Raw genomic sequence first — 19590 nt, forward strand, 5'->3', positions numbered from 1 at the left:
TAAATTTGAACTTCGCTCTCTTCTTAGCCCTTAAAGTTGGTATTATCATTGTTAGAAATTCACCCTTTTTCTTTTGGTATGATACATAATGTACGTGGAAGTTTAACCATTATTTAAAATTTCAAATATGTAGGAAGAAGAAAGAAAACGTCAAGAGGAACTGGAACGCCAGCGTCGGGAAAGAAGATATATTTTGCCTGATGAGCCGGCTATCGTTGTACATCCAAACTGGGCTGCAAAGAGTGGCAAGTTTGATTGTAGCATCATGTCTTTGAGTGTACTCTTGGACTACAGATTAGAAGATAATAAAGAACATTCATTTGAGGTAATGTTTTACGTTTGAATTGGGGTCCAGATAAGGCTCATATATTTTGATCGGTCAGTGTATCTCAGATCTCTTTTGAGTACCTCCTTCATTGTTTCTGTTTTTAAAATTTTCCTTATAGTGTATTTTTTTTATGGGAAAAACAACCAGGTGACGTTTCCTACAAACTTTTTTTGCTAATTGCATTCCTGTGGTATGGTTTAAATGTTTGGCTTCTCTGTTTCCCATAAATTGATACTTGGATCTGAAGTCTCAGTCCAGTTCAGGTTCAATCATTGTTTTTCTTTGACTACTTCACAAGTAGTGGTGTGTTTTTTGTTTTTTATCAGGATATCAGGAGTCATAATACAGTAATGTCTAACTGCCACTCTTGGGAATGTAGCAGCACTTTATTATTTACTGTAGAATTAAAATACCATTTAGTGGGATTGAAACTTTTACATCTGACTGATTTAGGTGTAAGATAAAATAATTGATGTTTATCTTTTCATTGTGAATCTGTTTCTCTGTATCATTACTCTGGAGCAGCTTTACAACATAATTTGTCATTTTTCAAAATAGTTGAAATGCACTTCTCTTTCTATGTTAGTGATTGGTTCATTCTTTAAACAAACGGGTGTAAAATATGAGTTTTGTAAATAGCCTATGTGAAGTTATAATTGTGTGCAATTATTGTATCTTATCAACATATTTCACATTGTTTCATTTGATAAATTAAATTGTAAAAATCAGTCTTACCTACTTGACCCAGAAGGTCATTCATTGTCCACCAGATGGTAAGATAAAAATGATGTTTGCACACAAATATAGAGGGCTACTGAACTTATTAAACATGAAGTGCAAGCTTATTCATCTTGATGCAAAAAGTGTTTACAGTTTTTGAAAATTCCAGTAACTCAGTGTCCTTAAACATCATATGTTATATGATTTTATTTTTATTACCAGTTGCTATAAGTTTAACTCTTAATAGTGCCTCTCATGCAGTAGTCATTTTAAAAATAAATTAATGAAAATTATAGTCTTTGATATCTCTACTTATAATGTATATACTGTATATCTAATGGATGCTGTAAGAGGATCTCAAATTAAGGCCATACAGTGGAAAACAGTGATTTGAGAAACAGACATGTGCTAGCAAAATGCTTTATTTTTTTCTTCTCCATCTAACATATCCCCCTAGTTAATTTCCTTTTAATCTATCATTAGAATGTAAGTCATTTTTGTATGTGAATTTAACATCACTTTTCAAATGTCACTTGATCAGAAAGGCCATCTCTGGCTGTACTCATTACTATCTATGCTTTTACCCTGCTTGTTTTTATTATAATTTGATACTGATTTTGTTATTCCATACTTTGTCCCCCTAGATTAGTTATTTTATGAGAGTTGGGATTTTTATCTGCTTTCTTCACTTCTGTATCCACATTGCTAAGAACAGTCCTGATACATGTAGGCATTTCATAAAAACTTGTAGAGTACATCTTATTGATACACATGCAGTTATTTTTTATACTATTTGGTCAAAAGTATACTAAACACAATATATCTTCAGAAGAGTTTTTGAGGATTTTGAGGCTTTTTGGCATCATCGACATCAATTATTATAATTTATTGTTAGTGCACATTAATTGTTGGATGTGACAAGTCATCGTATGATAAATTACTGAATTGCTGGATTTATTCAGTGTTTCTATCTAAGTTGGTTGGGTTACTGTTTGTCTTTTTATAGGTTTCATTATTTGCAGAGCTTTTCAATGAAATGCTTCAAAGAGATTTTGGCGTCAGAATATACAAATCATTATTGTCTCTTCCTGAGAAAGAGGATAAAAAAGAAAAGGAAAAGAAAAGCAAAAAAGATGAGAGAAAAGATAAAAAGGAAGAAAGAGATGATGAAACTGATGAGCCAAAACCCAAACGGAGAAAATCAGGCGATGATAAAGATAAAAAAGAAGATAGGGATGAAAGGAAGGTCTGTAATTATTTCTATGACCAGCAACTTAAGTTACTTTTCTAATTAGTCTTCTGTAGTGTAACACAGAACAATAAATTTCAACGGAATAGTGAAATATAAAAGTCAAACTAAAAAGTTTTAGTGTATTATTAGAAATTTGTCTTTTAAATTAAGCTTATATAAGCATGTATAACTAGTTTTGTTAGTTTATTTTTAAGTTTGAGGTATATAGCATGATGGCTTATTTATGTATGTATTAATGATAAAGGTATATTATTATAAGATATTTATAATGGATTACTATTTCAAGTAAATTTGGTGAATTTAATTTTTTTCAAATCTTGTTTAATTTTAAGACATTTTAAATTACAGAAAGAAGATAAAAGAAAAGATGATTCTAAAGATGATGATGAAACTGAAGAAGATAATAATCAAGATGAATATGATCCAATGGAAGCAGAAGAAGCTGAGGATGAAGAAGATGGTAGGATTCATTTATTCCCCTTAGGATGAAAACTACAATTTCTGTTTGGTGACTTCATGTCACTGAAATGTATAATTACAGTAATTTTTATAATAGGAAAGGTAAAATATTCTCTGGTGAAAGTATGTTATATTAAGTACTGTTGATATATTAAGTACTGTTTTACTAATTTTTAGGTGAGAGCATTGTTTTAAGAAATATATAGTTTTAACTGTCATATGTTCCACATATAATTAATGCTTATTCAACTTGAGTAAAATTTTCCCTAAAAACAGTTGTTAAAGTATGTCATGAAAAGGTTATAATCTTCCTTAGAAAACTAACTATAGTATTTTTTTAAATTATGAAGGCTATCATCTAAGCAAAAGAGTATATCTAACATTCAGATTGAGATTAAAGACTAATAATAAACACTTTCATATCTATTACCCAAGTTTTAAATTATTATTTAAAACTTTTACCAGTAGTAATGATACTCAAAATGCTTTATTGTAGATGTCTTGACTAATCATATATGCCAGCTCTATAGTACATATGGAGTACCACTGAATATTGGTTTCCATGTAGATTTGGGACTTTAAAAAAAAAAAAATTTTTTTTTTTTTCTCAGATGAGAAAATGGTAAGTTTTCTTTGTAATACCTATCTTTGAGAATTATTACTACTTAAGGTATTTTTGGTTTGCCTCTCCATTTTTTTCTTTTTATCCTAGCATTTTAATTTTCTTCTAATTGATGAAAATATTCAAACATACAAGAAGCTGAAAGAATGGAACACGAAAGAAGTTGAACACTTTATACCCAACAGTTGATTCATTAGTTAATATTTTATCTTATTTATGTTATCTTTGTGTTTGTATGTGTTTCTGATCCATTTGAAGGTAGAAACTCTTCACGTTGTCTAAGAAAAGACATTCAGCTCAGTAGCAGTGATATAATATAACATATATCACTGTTTCTTTTATCTTCATTACCTGTTTTGCTCAATGAAGTTTAACACTTTTTACAATCCCATTTTTTTCTCCCCCATTCTCCCAGTATTGTTTTAATCACTGCTTTACTTAAATCACTGAACGTTGTTCTCCTTTTCTTTTACGTCAGAATGTCCTGGCTCTCATCTTTTAGTTGTTTTCTTTATTCCTTTTCTACTGTGTAACTCCCGTAGTGGTGTTCTTGTCCATTCTTCTGACTTTAAATACTATCTACCTGTATTGACAGTTCTCAAATTTGTATCTCAAATCAGGCTTCTCTTATTCTTCCATATCAACTGGCTGTATGTCATCTCCACTTACCTGACATTTCAAAATAAACATGTCTAATACTGAACTTCTGCTTTTCCTCTTCACCATAAAGAAAACATACAAATCCTCTGACTCTTGATGGCTATCTCATCCTTACAGATGCTTAAGCTAAAATCTAGGAGTCATCCTTGTTTGTTTTTGTCATATTCCATTTCCATTCTATCAGGAGGTCATATTGCCTCTGTCTTCAAAATATACCCAGAATCAGACCATTTGTCACCAACTTTATAGGCTTTACCATCTGAATTAGTGGTAAAGAATCCCATCTGCAGTGCAGGAGGCCTGGGTTTGATCCCTGAATTGGGATGATCCCCTGGAGAAAGGAATGGCTACCCAGTCCAGTATTCTTGCCTGGAGAATTCCATGGACAGAGGAGCCGGGCAGGCTACAGTCTGTAGCGACTGAGCGACTAACACTGTCACTTTCACTTGGTTTCTTTCACTCGTGTAGCCCTAAGGAAGCCCATACCTGCTTTCCCTCCCTATACCCTTCCTCTACAGTCTCTTTTCAGTACAGTTGCTAGAATAACCTTTGTATAAAACAATAGGGAGTTATTTAAATGCATTTTGACATAGACATGCAGTTAAATTCTGTGCAGTCATTGAAAAAGTAGGTAGGGGATAGTGATGTGGAAAAGATTACAAAATAGTTTTTATACACAGCATGTTCTAAGATTTGAGCAGTGATTACTTGGAATTTTAAAAAGTGTTTTAAAATTAGGTTTCTAGAGTGATGGTTTTGAAACTGATACCTTTCAAGTTAAACACTCAAAATGCATCATGTCTGTAAAATGTAAATAAAGAGAATACTTAACCATTTCATAATTGAGGAAACTGCAGCTCTTAGCTGTAAATTAATTTATCCATGGTAATAAAACAAGCAATTGAACCACTCTGTACTTTATATGAAATAATTAGGTTCAAAACACATAGTCTTTCTCTTTTTCTAATACTGCTTATTGCTGTTGTAATATATATCACAAACTCATGCATTTTAAATGTATGTAATTTAGTTAAATAATTTAACAATATAATAATTCCTAGTAACTTTATAGAATTGTGAAACCATCACCACAATCCAGTAGTTTTAAACATTTGTCTGTTTCCCTTTATTTATTTTTTAAGATTTATTCATTTATTTTTTATTAATTTTTGGCTATGGTGGGTTTTTATTGCTACGCACGGGCTTTGTCTCGTGGTGAGCAGGGTGCGGTCTTATCGCATGGCCTCTCTTGTTGTGGAGCACGGGGTCTTTGCACACAGGCTTTGGTAGTTGCAGTGTGTCGGGTTAGTAGTTGTGGCTCACAGGCCTAGTTGCTCCACAGAACATGGGATCTTCCCTGGACCAGGGATTGAACTGGTGTTCCTTTATTGCAAGGCGAGTTCTTAACCGCTAGACCACCAGAGAAGCCCAGTGTTTTCTTTTTTTTAATACAATTTGAGATGTAATTCATGTATCAGTCGTTTCACCCACTTACAAACATGCAACTCACCTGTTTTTGATATATCCACAATTTTAGACAATATTTTGTATAAATAGAATCATGCAGTATGTGATTTTTTTTTTTTGGGGGGGGGTGACTGGCTTCTTTTCACTTAGCATAATGTTATCAAAGTTCATGTGTGTTTTAGTGTGTATATTCTATTTAATACAAAGTTTTCTCTACTTTGTTACTGTTTGCATGCAACTGCTCACTTAAGACAGTCCTTCTCAGAGTGTTCCAAAATATTAACTGGTATTAAGGTTAGTAAAATTTTCTAGGGTCAAATAAATTTGGGAAACTTGGGCTAAAAGCAAAGGTTTACATGTTTTACTACAGAATTTCTTAGCTGCTTATTTATATTGTGTATGTTCAAGAAGGGAATATAGTGTGAATTATTTATGGATATATGCTCTGTAATATCTCAAAGACTAATCAACTCCTTGTGTTTACTGTCTCTTGTATTGTACCAACAAACCCTTTGTTACTCTGGGCTTTCTGATGGAGATCCATTTGAAAGATCCAGAAACCTCTAGAACTAAAATTTCTCTTTTAAAATTGTTGATCATTAAATGTCTGCAAAAAAACCCTTTAATTTTGAAGGCTAAATCTAAGATGAAAGAGTTGGCTGGGTTGGTTTCTTTGGAGGGCTGTGAGGAAAGGTTCTATTCCAGGTAAATCTGATCAGCTTGTAGATGGCTATCTTTTCCCCGTATTCTCGTATTGTCTTCTGTCTGCATGTGTCTGCATACAGATTTCTCCTTTCTGTAAGGACACCAGTCATTGAATTAGAGCCCTCTCTGATAATCTCATTTTAACTTGATTATCTCTGCATAGACCATTTTTCCAAATAAGGCAACATTCTGAAGTATTAGGGGCTTAGGACTTCAACTTACGTATTTTAGGAGGTAAGAACTGAATCCATAAGGAAGTTTATTCTTTAATTATTAGCTGAGTATCAAGCTGGTAGTGGTATTTACCTGAGGGTGGTGGCCAAGGTCTTCAAAAACTGGATAGATAGCCTATGATAGGTAAGAGAAAGGAGTTTACTTTTTTGTCAGTTTTCTGTTTGTTTATTTATTAAGAATAATTTATCCAATTTCCTGGGCTTCTGTGGTAGCTCAGATGGTAAAGAATCTGCCTGCCATGTGGAGACCAGGTTTGATCCCTGGGTGAGGAAGATCCCCTGAAGAAGGAAGGGAATTGCAACCCTCTCCAGTGTTTTTGCCTGGAGAATTCCATGGACAGAGGAGCCTGGTGGGCTACATCCATGGGGTCACAAAGAGTTGGGCACAACTGAGCTTTAACTTTCATCTGATTTCCTATCTTTTATCATGAAAATCTGGATATTACCATTGTTAGGTCTTCTTAGTTATGAAAAAACGTTTCAATTCTCACATACACTTTTATTTTGCAATAATGCATCTGCAGTTAGAGTTGCTATATTGACTGTTTCTCCTTTAAGAAAATATACTTGCTCTGTTTTAAAAAATTTTTAAGTTTCAATCTTTTTGTATTAAACCCATTCATTTTTGGAAACGAATTCCCCCAAATACGTATTGAATTAAGTCCTTGTATTCAAATCATTAAAGTCCACTTTCTTCTTCCCTCTGGTCTCCTTATAAGTTTCTTCCTGTTCAAGGCTGTTTTATAATTGTTTCTTATAAAATCCAAACTATTTTTATTTATATATTTCTTCGCTGTTGTATCTTGTGAAAAGTGATCAGTAATAGAAAAGTATTTTCAATCTGTGTGATAGTTGGAAATTTATCTATTAAATGAGTCTTTTGCTCCTGTTGTATTTACTGTGTAGATCGAGATGAGGAAGAAAACAAACGAGATGACAAAAGAGATATTAATAGGTACTGCAAGGAGAGGCCCTCTAAAGATAAGGTGTGTATGAAATACTGAAGTCTGTTTGACGTACATCGTTAGTTTCTTATGTAAAGCACAATAATTTCCATTTCTTACATAAAACATACTTACTGTTAAACGTAACACGGTGATGAACTTTATTGATCCTTGTATATCTATATAGTACCACTCAACAGAATTCAGTCAGTTGTATTTTTATATTAATGGTTATGTCAGATAATCAGTGGGCTTCCTAGGTGGCTCAGTGGTAAAGAATCTGCCTGCCAATGCAGGAGATGTGGGTTTGATCCCTGGGTTGGAAAGATTCCCCGGAGAAGGAAATGGCAGCTCATTCCAGTATTCTTGCCTGGGAAATCCCGTGGACAGAGGAGACTGGTGGGTTATAGTCCTTGGGATTGCAGAAGAGTCAGACACAACTTAGCGAGTAAATGGCAACAACACAACAGATAATCAGTGTGTTTTATTTATTTCTTCATACATGTAACTAGATCAACTCAATTTAGCTAAGATGAGACAAAGGTCTTTTCATATTTTTGGTATATTATGGACACAGTCTAATTTTGTCACTTTTCAGGGGTTAAAATTATGTACTATATCTTCTGCATTTTCTTTAGGAAAAAGAGAAGACTCAGATGATCACAATTAACAGAGATCTATTAATGGCATTTGTTTACTTTGATCAAAGCCATTGTGGTTACCTTCTTGAAAAGGATTTGGAAGAAATATTTTATACTCTTGGACTACACCTTTCTCGGGCTCAAGTAATCTATCTTACAAATATTTGAAATGAAAAGCATTTTTAAATAACTCTTTTTATATCTTTGACTTTTTGAATATTAAAAGCAAATACAGGCTCATAGTAATATAGTTAAACAATATTGAAGTAAAGTGTAAGAAGTTAAAAGTCTCCTCTCCTCTATCTAATTCTACTCCTTTGGCCTAGTATATAAACTTCTAGATCTTTTTGTAAGCAACTCATATGTGTTTATATATGATAGTTCCAGTTTTATAAACAATACATGAAATCATTCTGGCGATATCTGAGACTTTTTTTCATTTAATAATGTATCATCAGCGTTCTGCCATGAAAACAGAGACCCATTTTGTTCTTTTTATTACTGCATAGTATTCCATGGTATAGGTGTGCCTTTATTGCCTTAACTAGGCCCCAGTTGCTGAATGGTTCTCATTTTTTAGAACCACAAACTATGCTGTAATACGTGTGTTTGTACATAAACTTTAATGTGTGTGTTAGCATTTCTTTCAGTGTTGCTTTTTTTTTTCTTAGAAATTTTTTTCAAATGATAATTTGAAATTTAGGTTTCTAGAGAAGACATTTAAAAACGTAAGTGCTCTAATTGAATGGTAGTGGATACCTGACAGATGCTATTGATGTTCATCATATGTGAAAATTACAACACAGATGTTAAGGAGAATCAAAAACTTAACTTTGATCTTTTTGATTTGTTTACTCTATTACATAACAGGTAAAGAAGCTTCTTAATAAAGTAGTACTCCGTGAATCTTGCTTTTACCGGAAATTAACAGACACCTCAAAAGATGAAGAAAACCATGAAGAATCTGAAGCATTGCAGGAAGATATGCTAGGTTTGAGTATATTATTTTAAGGTCATGCCATTTTATAACTGCATTATTAATTTAAAAAGAAAATAACATAATAAACTATGGTATCTTTTTTTTTTTTTTTTTTAAAGTATGGTATCTTTTAGGGATTTCTTGGAGGTCCAGTGGTTGGCACTTCATGCTTCCACTGCAGGGGTTATGGTTTCAATCCTTGGTCAGAGAACTGTGACCCCCACATGCTGTAAAATAAAAGTATCTTTTATATTACAGGAAACAGATTGTTACTTCCAACACCAATAGTGAAACAGGAGTCAAAGGACGTAGAAGAAAATGTTGGCCTTATTGTGTACAATGGTGCAATGGTTGATGTAGGAAGCCTCTTGCAAAAATTGGAAAAGAGTGAAAAAGTACGAGCTGAAGTGGAACAGAAGCTGCAGTTACTAGAAGAAAAGACAGGTAAGGAAAAGCATTGGTATGTTGGTACTTTTAACATTCTGCTGGTGTATATATGTGTGCACACATATATACATACCTATACACATGCATATCCATACTTTATAGTGTAGATAATAATGTAACTTTACATTTGACTATTTCTGTTAAAGGTTGTAAAATTGCTTAGCTTAATAATGAGAATTAATCTTAAGATCTTCATGTGTATTCTCAAGTTTGATTGTTCTGTTGTATCCTTTAATTCCTCCCGTAGTTCTGCTTTGTTTTCACCAGTTCCTGCTACTTTCTCTAGTCTGTGCAATCATCTAAAAAATGGAACTTGGTTTTAGAAGTAATACTTAGGTAAAGCTTAAATTAACTGAGTGTTGTGAGTGAAAGTGAGAGTCGCTCAGTCCTGTCTCACTCTTTGTGACCCCATGGATTATACAGTCCATGGAATTCTCCAGGCAAGAGTACTGGAGTGGTAGCCATTCCTTTGACCAGGGGATCTTCCCAACCCAGGTCTCCTACATTGCAGCTGGACTCCTTACAAAGAAGCGTTACATTGTGCTTTTTAACTATTGAAATTGACACTGTGGCCAGTTTAAGGAATATATACACTTTTTAAGTCTAATAATAAGTGTATTATTAAGTCTAATAATACACTTATTATTATTTAAGTCTCCTAACTTAAATATTTTTAACCTCAAGGTTAAATTGGAAATATTAAGTGGTAAATGGTGAATTTTGAATTTGATTTCTTTTTTTTTTCCTTTTGACAGATAAAGATGAAAAAACCATATTAAATTTGGAGATTTCTAACAAAAACCTCTCTGGTGAACTTAGAGAAGTTAAAAAGGACCTTAGTCAGTTACAAGAAAACTTAAAGATTTCAGAAAACATGAATTTGCAATTTGAAAACCAACTGAATAAGACAATCAGAAACTTATCCACAGTAATGGATGAAATCCACACTGTTCTTAAGAAGGTTAGCTATTTTTTACCTGCAACATTTTCATAGTTTATTCTTTTTCAGAAAAGCCTATCTCTGGAAAATTTACTATTATTAAGCTCTTAGTGGCTTTTCTAACAGAAACTAGTGGTAGCATTCTGTCCTTGGTTCTCCAAAGATAGTATTTTTCTAGAGCTTACTTCAAATGTCAACATGATTTATGTTCGCAGACTTCTTTATAAACAAGATTTACTCATCTAGTAACTTAGTGCCATTGTAAACTAACTTCAGTAATTGAGAGACCTTCTTTGGCCTGGGTCTCACTCAGAGAAAAAGGAAAAAAAAATCTCCACCTCAAGGGCTATATTATTGTTAGTAATGTATTCTTAAGAACCTCTGATTTCTTAGGACTTATATGGCTTTCTCAAATACTAAAAGTCATTCTGCACAGAACTGAGAGATTTCTTTCAAATAGTTCCCCAAGGGTTCACTTTTCCATAGATGGTGAAATGGGCTATCTGGAGTATCTCTGTTTATTGATGGTATTATTTTTAAAGTTACATCTAAGGGAATCTAATAAAATATACTTTTTCTTTGTGTATTTTATAGGATAATGGGAAGAATGAAGATAAAGATCAGAAATCTAAGGAGAATGGTGCAAGTGTATGATAAAATATGTGTAGTGACAAAGAATGGTGATAAATAATGTAATATATAAAATCATGATACAAGAATGAAAGTGATGCACGTTTGATCCTCGTAGTATAAATATCTGTTAGTTCAAATGATGTATAAAGTTTTATGAATGTGAGTCTTTGCTTTTGAAAATTGCTTGTAATTCCTGGCATCCACATTATTAAACACTCCTTGAGTGAGATAATTTTGCATTGCAAAATGTTTTAGGATGAACTTTGTTATAGTTTTAACCCCAATAAAGTTCATCAGTTTAATTGACAATAGTATTTAATTACAGATGTCATTTATTAAAAACTTGGAAAGTTGTGATTTTATTTATAGCATTGTCATTACTAGTTTTTAAGAAAGATACTAGCCTTTTAAAACCTCAATATAAATCATAAAATAGCATGCTGCTTAAATTTTGCAAGTTTTTTGGAACACACTTTTTTTTTACTTGTTCTAAAATCCTAACTAGTCTCTAAAAACATTTATTAAAAATTTAATTCATCCAAAAGACAGTACATCGAAAACTAAGAAAATAATAGGTAATTTTCAGTGTTGTTATATATGTTAGGCTTTACATAAAACATAGTTTTGATGTTAATGTTAACTATTTTAGTTTCCCAGAATAGCATGTATATTACTTTCAATTTTGAGGGTCTTTTTTTTTAAATGCACTATGTGTCACATGTACAGTTTAGTACCAAGCCAGTATGATACCTTAAGTCTTATTTAATTAAAAATTATAATTTTTATTAGTCTGTGTACCTCCTTCAGAATTTTAGATACATAAAAGTTTATTAATTCAGTGAAAAGGTAGGAAATGTGGTGATACACTCTAAAGCAGTGGTATTCAACAGGGGGTTAATTTGCCCCCAAAAGACACTTAGCTATATCTGGAGACATCTGTACCTGGCCCAGCTGGGTGAGTGCTACTGGCATGTACTTGTTAGAGGCCTAGAACTTTGATGAATAGCCTACTTTGCATATCCTGCCTGCTGCTGCTGCTGCTCGCCCCCAGCCCCACCCCACAGCAAAGACTATCCAGCCCAAAATGTCAATAGTTGAAAAACTCTGGTCTAAAGGAATGTAGGGATAAATTCTGGTCTTTTGCTTGAGAGAGGGCATGCCATACAGCGTGTGGGATCTTAGTTCCCTGAACAGGGATCAAACCCTTTGCCCCTGCATTGGGAGTGCAGAATCTTAACCACTGAACCGCCAGGAAAGTCCCCAGAATGACATCTCTTTGCAGTAACACTAAAAGCTGAATTGCAGCTTTAGCAAATAATCAGTTTATTTGTGTGTGAATAACTGTTCCTGGAATGTTTCACTGGCACAAAAATATATACTATACTAGAGTTTTTATGTTTTTTTGCTAGAATAATGATTTGGTGTTCCTACAGTTTAATATGAGAATGTAAGTGCCTTTTTACACACATATTAAGCTAAATGTAATCCACATAGCTCTTACTAAGAAATAGATTAAAATACCTGAAATTCTTTCAAACCACTTTTTTTTAACCATAAATTATTTTTGCTCTTAATGGTTTGTTGAACTTATGAAGTTGAACCACTGGATTGATCTGTAACTGTACAGTTATTCTATAAGTGTTTCTGTTTCTTTATGGTAAGATAAATCATTATAGAATAGTTAGAAAGTTTTTCTCAGGTGGAAATCTTGGAGATAATTTTTTTTTTGAGATAATTTTTAACTAAAAGACAGTGAATACAGTTCTTTCATACAGTATGATTTTGAAAGAAAAATGATAAAGTCTACTTATCAGACTTCTTTTTTTCAGAGATAGTTAAATGAGAATAATAATGGGAGAATGGAGAAAAAAATATAAATGTTTCCATTATATTATTGCTTAAAGGTGAATTGGAAGTGGAAAGTGAGAAATTGTCTTTAGTGAAAATGAGGTAAAGGGAACTTGTTTGTGTCTAAACTCTTTTGGGTTTTTATTCAGAAGGAAACATGCAGTCTAATCTTAATAAGGTAACAAGTCTATGATGACATTTAATTTTGTTTTCCCATCTTTTTTATGTTCTGGATACCTGTTTTTGCATTTGTAATGTTTGATTCAGTCATTGTAAGACACTGAGATTTTAAGATGTTAATATTTTTTTCTGAATTTTCCCTAAGTCCTAGAAATTACTCCTCAAAATATAACAGCACAAAAAATCCTTTTTAAAGATAATTATAGCAATAGTTAGACTTTATATGTATACACTTCTCACTCTGAAAAGAAACATGTAAAGACCCTGACCTGGGTAGGCTGGAGTAGGTGGGACAGAGTAACTGATGCCCTTTTCATGTGCCCATGCTGTGCCACCCTGAGGGCTTCTCTGTAGCATTTCACCTGTTACCATACATCTGCACCTCACCCCTTGTACAAGTATGTTACTTGCAGAGAACAGTTCATCAATTTTGTACCCCTGGGCAATTCATCCTCTCTTAAAACCCCAAGAGTGGCCAGGATATGGAGTTGTACCTTTGCTAACGGACCAAGCTTTGGGGACTTCGGTCAAAAGTAGACTCAGGAGGAAAGACACTCGAAGATGCTTTTACATTTCTGGTAAATCTTAGGATCTGTTTTCAGCACCAGTGAAGACATGAACTTTTACACAGGAGCAAAGAACATGACAATCCGAAGAGTCTTAGCTCTTGGGTATCTTGCCTGTGCTTCAGGTGAGAGGAAAATATTAGGTGCCTTTGTTTTATGAGCCACAGTCTTAGCTGGGAAAAGGAGGAGAAACGGATTTCTGCCACAGGACAATTGTGTTGTGCTGTAATACAGAAGCAGTCACTTCTTTCTGGTCAGAAAAGCAGCATTTGTTTAGGGAACAAAATAAAAAGTTTGGAAATCTCTAATTTTCTGCTAAAGGAAGACATTTGAAATACATTAAAACATGGATGAGTTTGCTTATTAAAATATGGGTGAAAATTGTAACTGTATTAGGGAATTTACCTGTGGATATATGTTCTCACAAGGCATTAAAGAATTTGGTGGAAACAGATAATGTTAACTGTACATAGCAAATAATAAAGACATTTTGTTTAGGTACCTAAATAGAATAGCTGACAATTCCAACAGAAAAGCTGTATCTTCAGTGGTTGGAAGAGACCAGGCTAGTCTTAGTGAGTTCTCTCTCATTCAGGTGATAATTGACCCTTGAGAGGCTAGTAAGAGCCTGAATTTTCTTAGCTGTTTAGATCTGTAAGTGCTGACTAGAATTCATCAGAAATATTACTGTGGAAACTATAGGGTTTGACATAATGCTGAAGGGCTTTCAGAACATTCTGCTAGTCATATTAATAGTGTAGAAGGGGCACTTGTTCCTGCTTCCTCCTATATGGCCCTTCTAGCCCAGCATACTCTTACCACATCAGACCTTTGCAAATCCACAAGTTAACGCTGGGATGGCATTGAATGAATCTTTTTGTGGGTCTGAGATAGCCTGAAGTTGTTTTCATTGGTAGAAGCCATGTAGGTTTGTTCCCAGTGATGTGAAGTCAGAGTAGGTACAAAAAGTAAGTCTTGATTTTAGGCAAAAGATTGAAGTGAGCATGGTAACTAAAGGCACCAAAAAAGGCCCCTCCCTAGGACATGTAGTGGGCAGCAAACTTCCCAGTGTAACTGCACTGCAGTTGCTGTGTCTGGGTTCTAGGAAAGAAACTTGTTCCACTATAGTTTTGTATTGGGACTTTTGGAAGTTAATAAAAACTAATATCTAAGAATATCTTTACAAATTGTTTTTGTCTACTGAAGCTTACTGGAATGATGAGAACTTTTTAGGTATCATTAACACATTTTCCTGCCTTTATGTTTTATTAACATTCTATCACTAAGAATAGGTGAGACTTAGACCCTAAACTGGGAACCTTTTGAGAGAAGAGCAGATTGCCAAGAATAATTATTAATGTATCAAGACAAAGTGTAAACCAGTCTAAGACACACTGTTAACTTATTTATTTCACCTTATGGGTAAAATTGGCCTGCTTTCAGTGTTCACTAGTTCTGGGTTTTTTGGTTTTGTTCTGTTTTGGCCACAGCTTGTGGGATCTTACTTCCCCAGCCGCACCTTGAGCCTGGCTTCCCCTGTAGTGGGAGCACTGAGTCCTAACCACCAGACTGCCAGGAAATTCCCTGGTGCTCACTAGTTTTACAACAAGCCTCAGGCTTGTACATAAATGAAGGTTAAGTCCGAAAATACTTTTGACCATAAATTAATACACTTGGGTTTTCCTGTTGTAGAGAGGACATATTATGTTGGGTACTAGGAATAAGGTACTACTTAAGTCATTGAGTCACCTCTTTGTTTAGTCCTATTAAGGATGGAATAAGAATGTGATCACTGAGCCTAAACTAAGGCAGTGGTTCTAAAGCTGGTAAGTATCAGAATCACCTGGGATTCTTGTTAAAAATAGATGGCTGGGTCCCATCCCCAGAATTTCTGATGGAGACAGTCGGGTAGGGCTCAAGAATTTGCATTTCTAACAAGTTCCCTGGGTTAGTGCTGCTGCTTTTCTAGGTTAGCATGCTTGGAAAACCTCTAACCCAAAGTGTACACAGCAGTTTTTTCTACCGATAGATGATTTTTAAAACTCCAAGAAAAGCAGCAGTTGTTGTGGAGTTATCTCCAAGCATTTTGGTCTTTTTGTAGAGGTAAATAATCTCTACATTGGATATAGTAGATACTGAAATACTTGGGTTTTTTTTTTGTTTGTTTGTTTTCAGATTTATTTATTTACAATACTGTATTGGTTTTGCCATACATTGACATGAATCCGCCATGGGTGTATGAGCTATGTGCATGAGTGCTAAATCGCTCAGTTGTGTCTGACTCTTTTCGACCTTATGGACCTTAGCCCACCAGACTCCTCTGTCCATATGAGGCTGCTTTTCTGAAGCAGCCTGTGTGCATGGGATTCCAGCTGGGCTGACAGTTGATGTGTCATCTGACTTGAGATCAGGGAAACACCATTTTGGGCAGATGGTGAGATGATCAGGGAAAGCACTGGGATTTTGCTGGTCTGAGTGAAGAGTTCAGCAGTTTCTGAACTTGCTTATCAGTTCTTTTGAACTCCCCTAGCAGTGAAGCTTGATGAAATATTTGTTGAAAGAGTGGATGCAGGTCTGGTAACCTGCAGGGTAGTCACTTTGAGAAGCTACTTTGAAAAACAGTTTATGGGAATGGTCACAGTTGCTTACACAACTGAATTTTTTTTTTTAATTTTTATCATTTTACTTTTAGTCTTTATCATTACATTAGTCTTTACATTAGTCTTCATCAATTGACTTTTTTCTTTTCCACTTCTCATCCTCAAGCTGGCGTGACTGTAATTCCTTTTAGAGCTATCAAATACTGAACGTAATCTAACTAATGTGGAATGACTGACTTAATCGTCCAAAGGTCAGTCTGGTGGGTAGAAAGAGTAAAGAGGGTTGAAAAGATGATAATCTTTTAGGCTGTGTTAGTGTTACTGAAAATCAGGCAGATTATAATCTTAGTTCCAGGGAAAACTGATGAGTTAGAATTAGACCTCAACCAGTGTCAAGCTCATGAAGACAGAGCTTGTTCATCCAGCCCTGAAGAGATTTTACAGACTGTCAGGATCCCAAGCAACCACAGGGGCAGGATTCAGAGCGGGGGCCCCAGGTTCAGCGAACGAAGTGGAAGCCAGGAAACATCTACACAGATTTTAATTGAAGATGAGTTTTGTGAGGGTGGTGGCATTTGCATTCACACTGTATTTATGGACAACCTACCTAATGGTGTTATTAATAAAAAGTAAGCATTTTCATGTATTTAATATATTTTATTAGCGTGAACCATCCTAATTTCAAATTGAGTGGAATTAAATCCAAGGTAAATCTGGATTTGAAATTAAAAAAACCCTTCTAAAGCTCAGCCTTCAGCTCCACAGTTAATTTTTCTGTTTCAGAACTTGATCATGTTTAGCTCTTTGTTGCCTGGGACCTGTAGCAGTCTGCAGATAAAGATCACCTTAGGAAACAAGCCTCTGGAGGTAAAAGCTGTGATTCACAGATTTCTTGCTATCCCAGGCTTTCAGCATTGCTCCAGCAGTACTCTTGCTTTAAAAGTAAACTCAAGATCAGAAGCAAAACCAATGCTTTTAAAGAGATGCTAAGTTGTTGTGAGGTTGAAGAGATTTTGTACATGTAAAGTGTATAAATCAGGAGAATTTAAGTAATTTAAAAACATCTATGTTTTACTGTTATTTAAACTTTAAAATATTTTGAAGTCTAGGTATTTCAATCACCTTTTGAATATTTGGATCTTGGCATTGTTTTGCAGTGTCTTGAGTGTAGATGGCATTCCAGTTCACCAGTTTTAGAACCCATGTGCCCTGGACCTAACATCAAAGAATGCCATATAATCACTTTAATTTTTCTCCTTTATTGCAATACTGCAGTTTCATTATTGTTAACATGTGATTAAGATGGTACCTCTTTATATGAAGTTCTAGATTCTCAGATTTGGATTAATTTAACTTCAGAATTGAAGTTTTTCAAACATTTCTTTTAAAATTAGCATTTATTTGTGTTCATAGCCTTTGCCCTAAAAATTCTCTGGGGCTACTCATCAGGTGCAAGTTTTACCTTTGACCCAACAACAGTTGATACTTGGCTGTTGCTGTAGCAATTCAGGCAAATGAAGCATCATACAGAGCAGGTCACAATTTTAAATGTGAACACTTTAGGAAGCCATTATATAGAGGTTATTACAACATTGATCAAAACTTTATCACATCTAAAGAGACAAAATATGAGGAATTTGTGTGCTGTGTGGTTCATGATCATTCTAAACTTTCAGATTCAAGATAAACAAACTTGGCTTGGGTTTAGTTTGCTAGGATAGATTCTCCTTTGCAAGGGTCATATAAGGGTTTGAAAAATTGATACAGCAGTTATTAGCCTGTGAAAATGTTAGTCTTTCAGTCGTGTACAACTCTTTGTGACCCTATGGACTGTAGCCTGCCAGGCTCCTCTGTCCATGGAGTTCTCCAGGCAAGAATACTGGAATGGGTAAGCCATTCTCTTCTCCAGGGAATCTTCCTGACCCAGGGATCAAACTCCGGTTTCCTGCATTGCATGCAGATTCTTCACTGTCTGAGCCACCAGGGAAGTCCCAGTTAGTAGTCTATGCTTCAGCAAAGAAATTGTTATTTTTCCCATTCTAAAAGTTAAAAAATTCAACCAAAAACAATGGAAAGTTATTCCTTTGTGGTCCCCAGATAAATAATAAAAGGCTTAGTATTTCACATTATCTGGCCTCAGTAAAACCCTCATATTCACTTAAATTGAACCTAGCCTCTTAGTATTTCCAAATGCAGCTCACTGGTTATCTTTAGCCTTTTTATCTTTCTTCAGGCAGGGAAAGAACAGAATCTACTTCCAACATATAAATATTTAATGTTCATTCATTTTTTTTCTTAGACCTTCTGAAAGCCAGTCCCTAACTACACAAAGACCACTTGCTGTTTCTGGCTATAACATAAATATTTAATTAAAACCCACTTTGAACCATTCTTCCTTAGGTATAAATCAAGTATACTAGCCTTGGGCTGCACTTCTGCCTTTTCCCAAATCCATCTGTTATTTAATCACATGGTTTTTACCAGCTTTGCAAGTTCAGGAGGCATTCACCTGGCTGTTGGAAATGTTTCTAGGAAGTGAGTTTTAACCTTTCAGCTAGTGCTTTCAAAATAGAACCAGTCAGTCTGGCTATTATGAATAATGCTACCATGAACATTGATGTAATAAGTTTTTGATTTATCTTGGGTATATACCTGGGAGTAAAATTGCTGGGTCATCCATTGAGTTTTTTTTTCCTGTTAATATATATATTTAAAAATTTGCCCCCAGTTCTATTAACATGACATACACCACTGTATTTAAGGTGTACTGCATAATGACTTAGATGTATTGTGAAATGATTACCAAAATTATTTTTATTAATTTAAAATTGTTGACTGTACTGTGTGACTTGTGGGATCTTAGTCTCCTGACTGAACCCATGTCCTCTGCAGTGGAAGCAGAAAGTCGTATTAACTACTGGCTCGCCAGGGAGGTCCCATCTCAATAATTTCAGTTAACAGTCTTCATCTCATATAGATAGAAAAAGAAAAGGATTTTTTTCCTTGTGATGAGAACTCATAGGATTTACTCTTTTTAACAACTTTCCTACTGTTATAACTAATACAGATAATGTGATTAACATGGGGGTTGAAGATATCCCCCAAGGTCTAATAGTTATTATGAAATGAGAACAAGACAGAAAAGTTTGTCTATTCCATCTTCTTGATACTAATATTTTTAATTTAAGATGTGATATATAGTATGATTCCATTTTTCTAAACTTGTTTCTGTCTATATTTACCTAAAACAGTGTTCGCCCTGTTGTTAAAGATGATCATTTCTGGATGGTAGAATTTCAAGTTAATGTTTTTCTTTTTGTACTTTAAAATTTTAATTATGAGGTATGTCATTTTTCAGAAATAATA

At 34.3% G+C, this 19590-nt stretch overlaps 1 protein-coding gene across 8 annotated transcripts in view; it reads left to right on the top strand.

Moving 5' to 3' along the window:
• CCAR1 (cell division cycle and apoptosis regulator 1) overlaps positions 1 to 11341 on the top strand; it is a 47007-nt gene extending 35666 nt beyond the window's left edge. For all 8 annotated transcript variants that reach the window (XM_061161675.1, XM_061161673.1, XM_061161676.1 and 5 more), the window contains 9 exons: positions 134 to 325; positions 2055 to 2294; positions 2649 to 2760; positions 7353 to 7432; positions 8029 to 8175; positions 8902 to 9022; positions 9269 to 9454; positions 10213 to 10418; positions 10992 to 11341. In XM_061161675.1, coding sequence (XP_061017658.1) covers positions 134 to 325; positions 2055 to 2294; positions 2649 to 2760; positions 7353 to 7432; positions 8029 to 8175; positions 8902 to 9022; positions 9269 to 9454; positions 10213 to 10418; positions 10992 to 11051 — 1344 coding nt within the window. In that variant the 3' untranslated portion in view covers positions 11052 to 11341. The remainder of the gene's footprint in view (positions 1 to 133; positions 326 to 2054; positions 2295 to 2648; positions 2761 to 7352; positions 7433 to 8028; positions 8176 to 8901; positions 9023 to 9268; positions 9455 to 10212; positions 10419 to 10991) is intronic.
• Positions 11342 to 19590: the final 8249 nt, after the last annotated feature.

The sequence above is a fragment of the Dama dama genome, chromosome 15 (assembly GCF_033118175.1).
Source record: "Dama dama isolate Ldn47 chromosome 15, ASM3311817v1, whole genome shotgun sequence".
In the NCBI taxonomy this organism is placed as follows: Eukaryota; Metazoa; Chordata; class Mammalia; order Artiodactyla; family Cervidae; genus Dama; species Dama dama.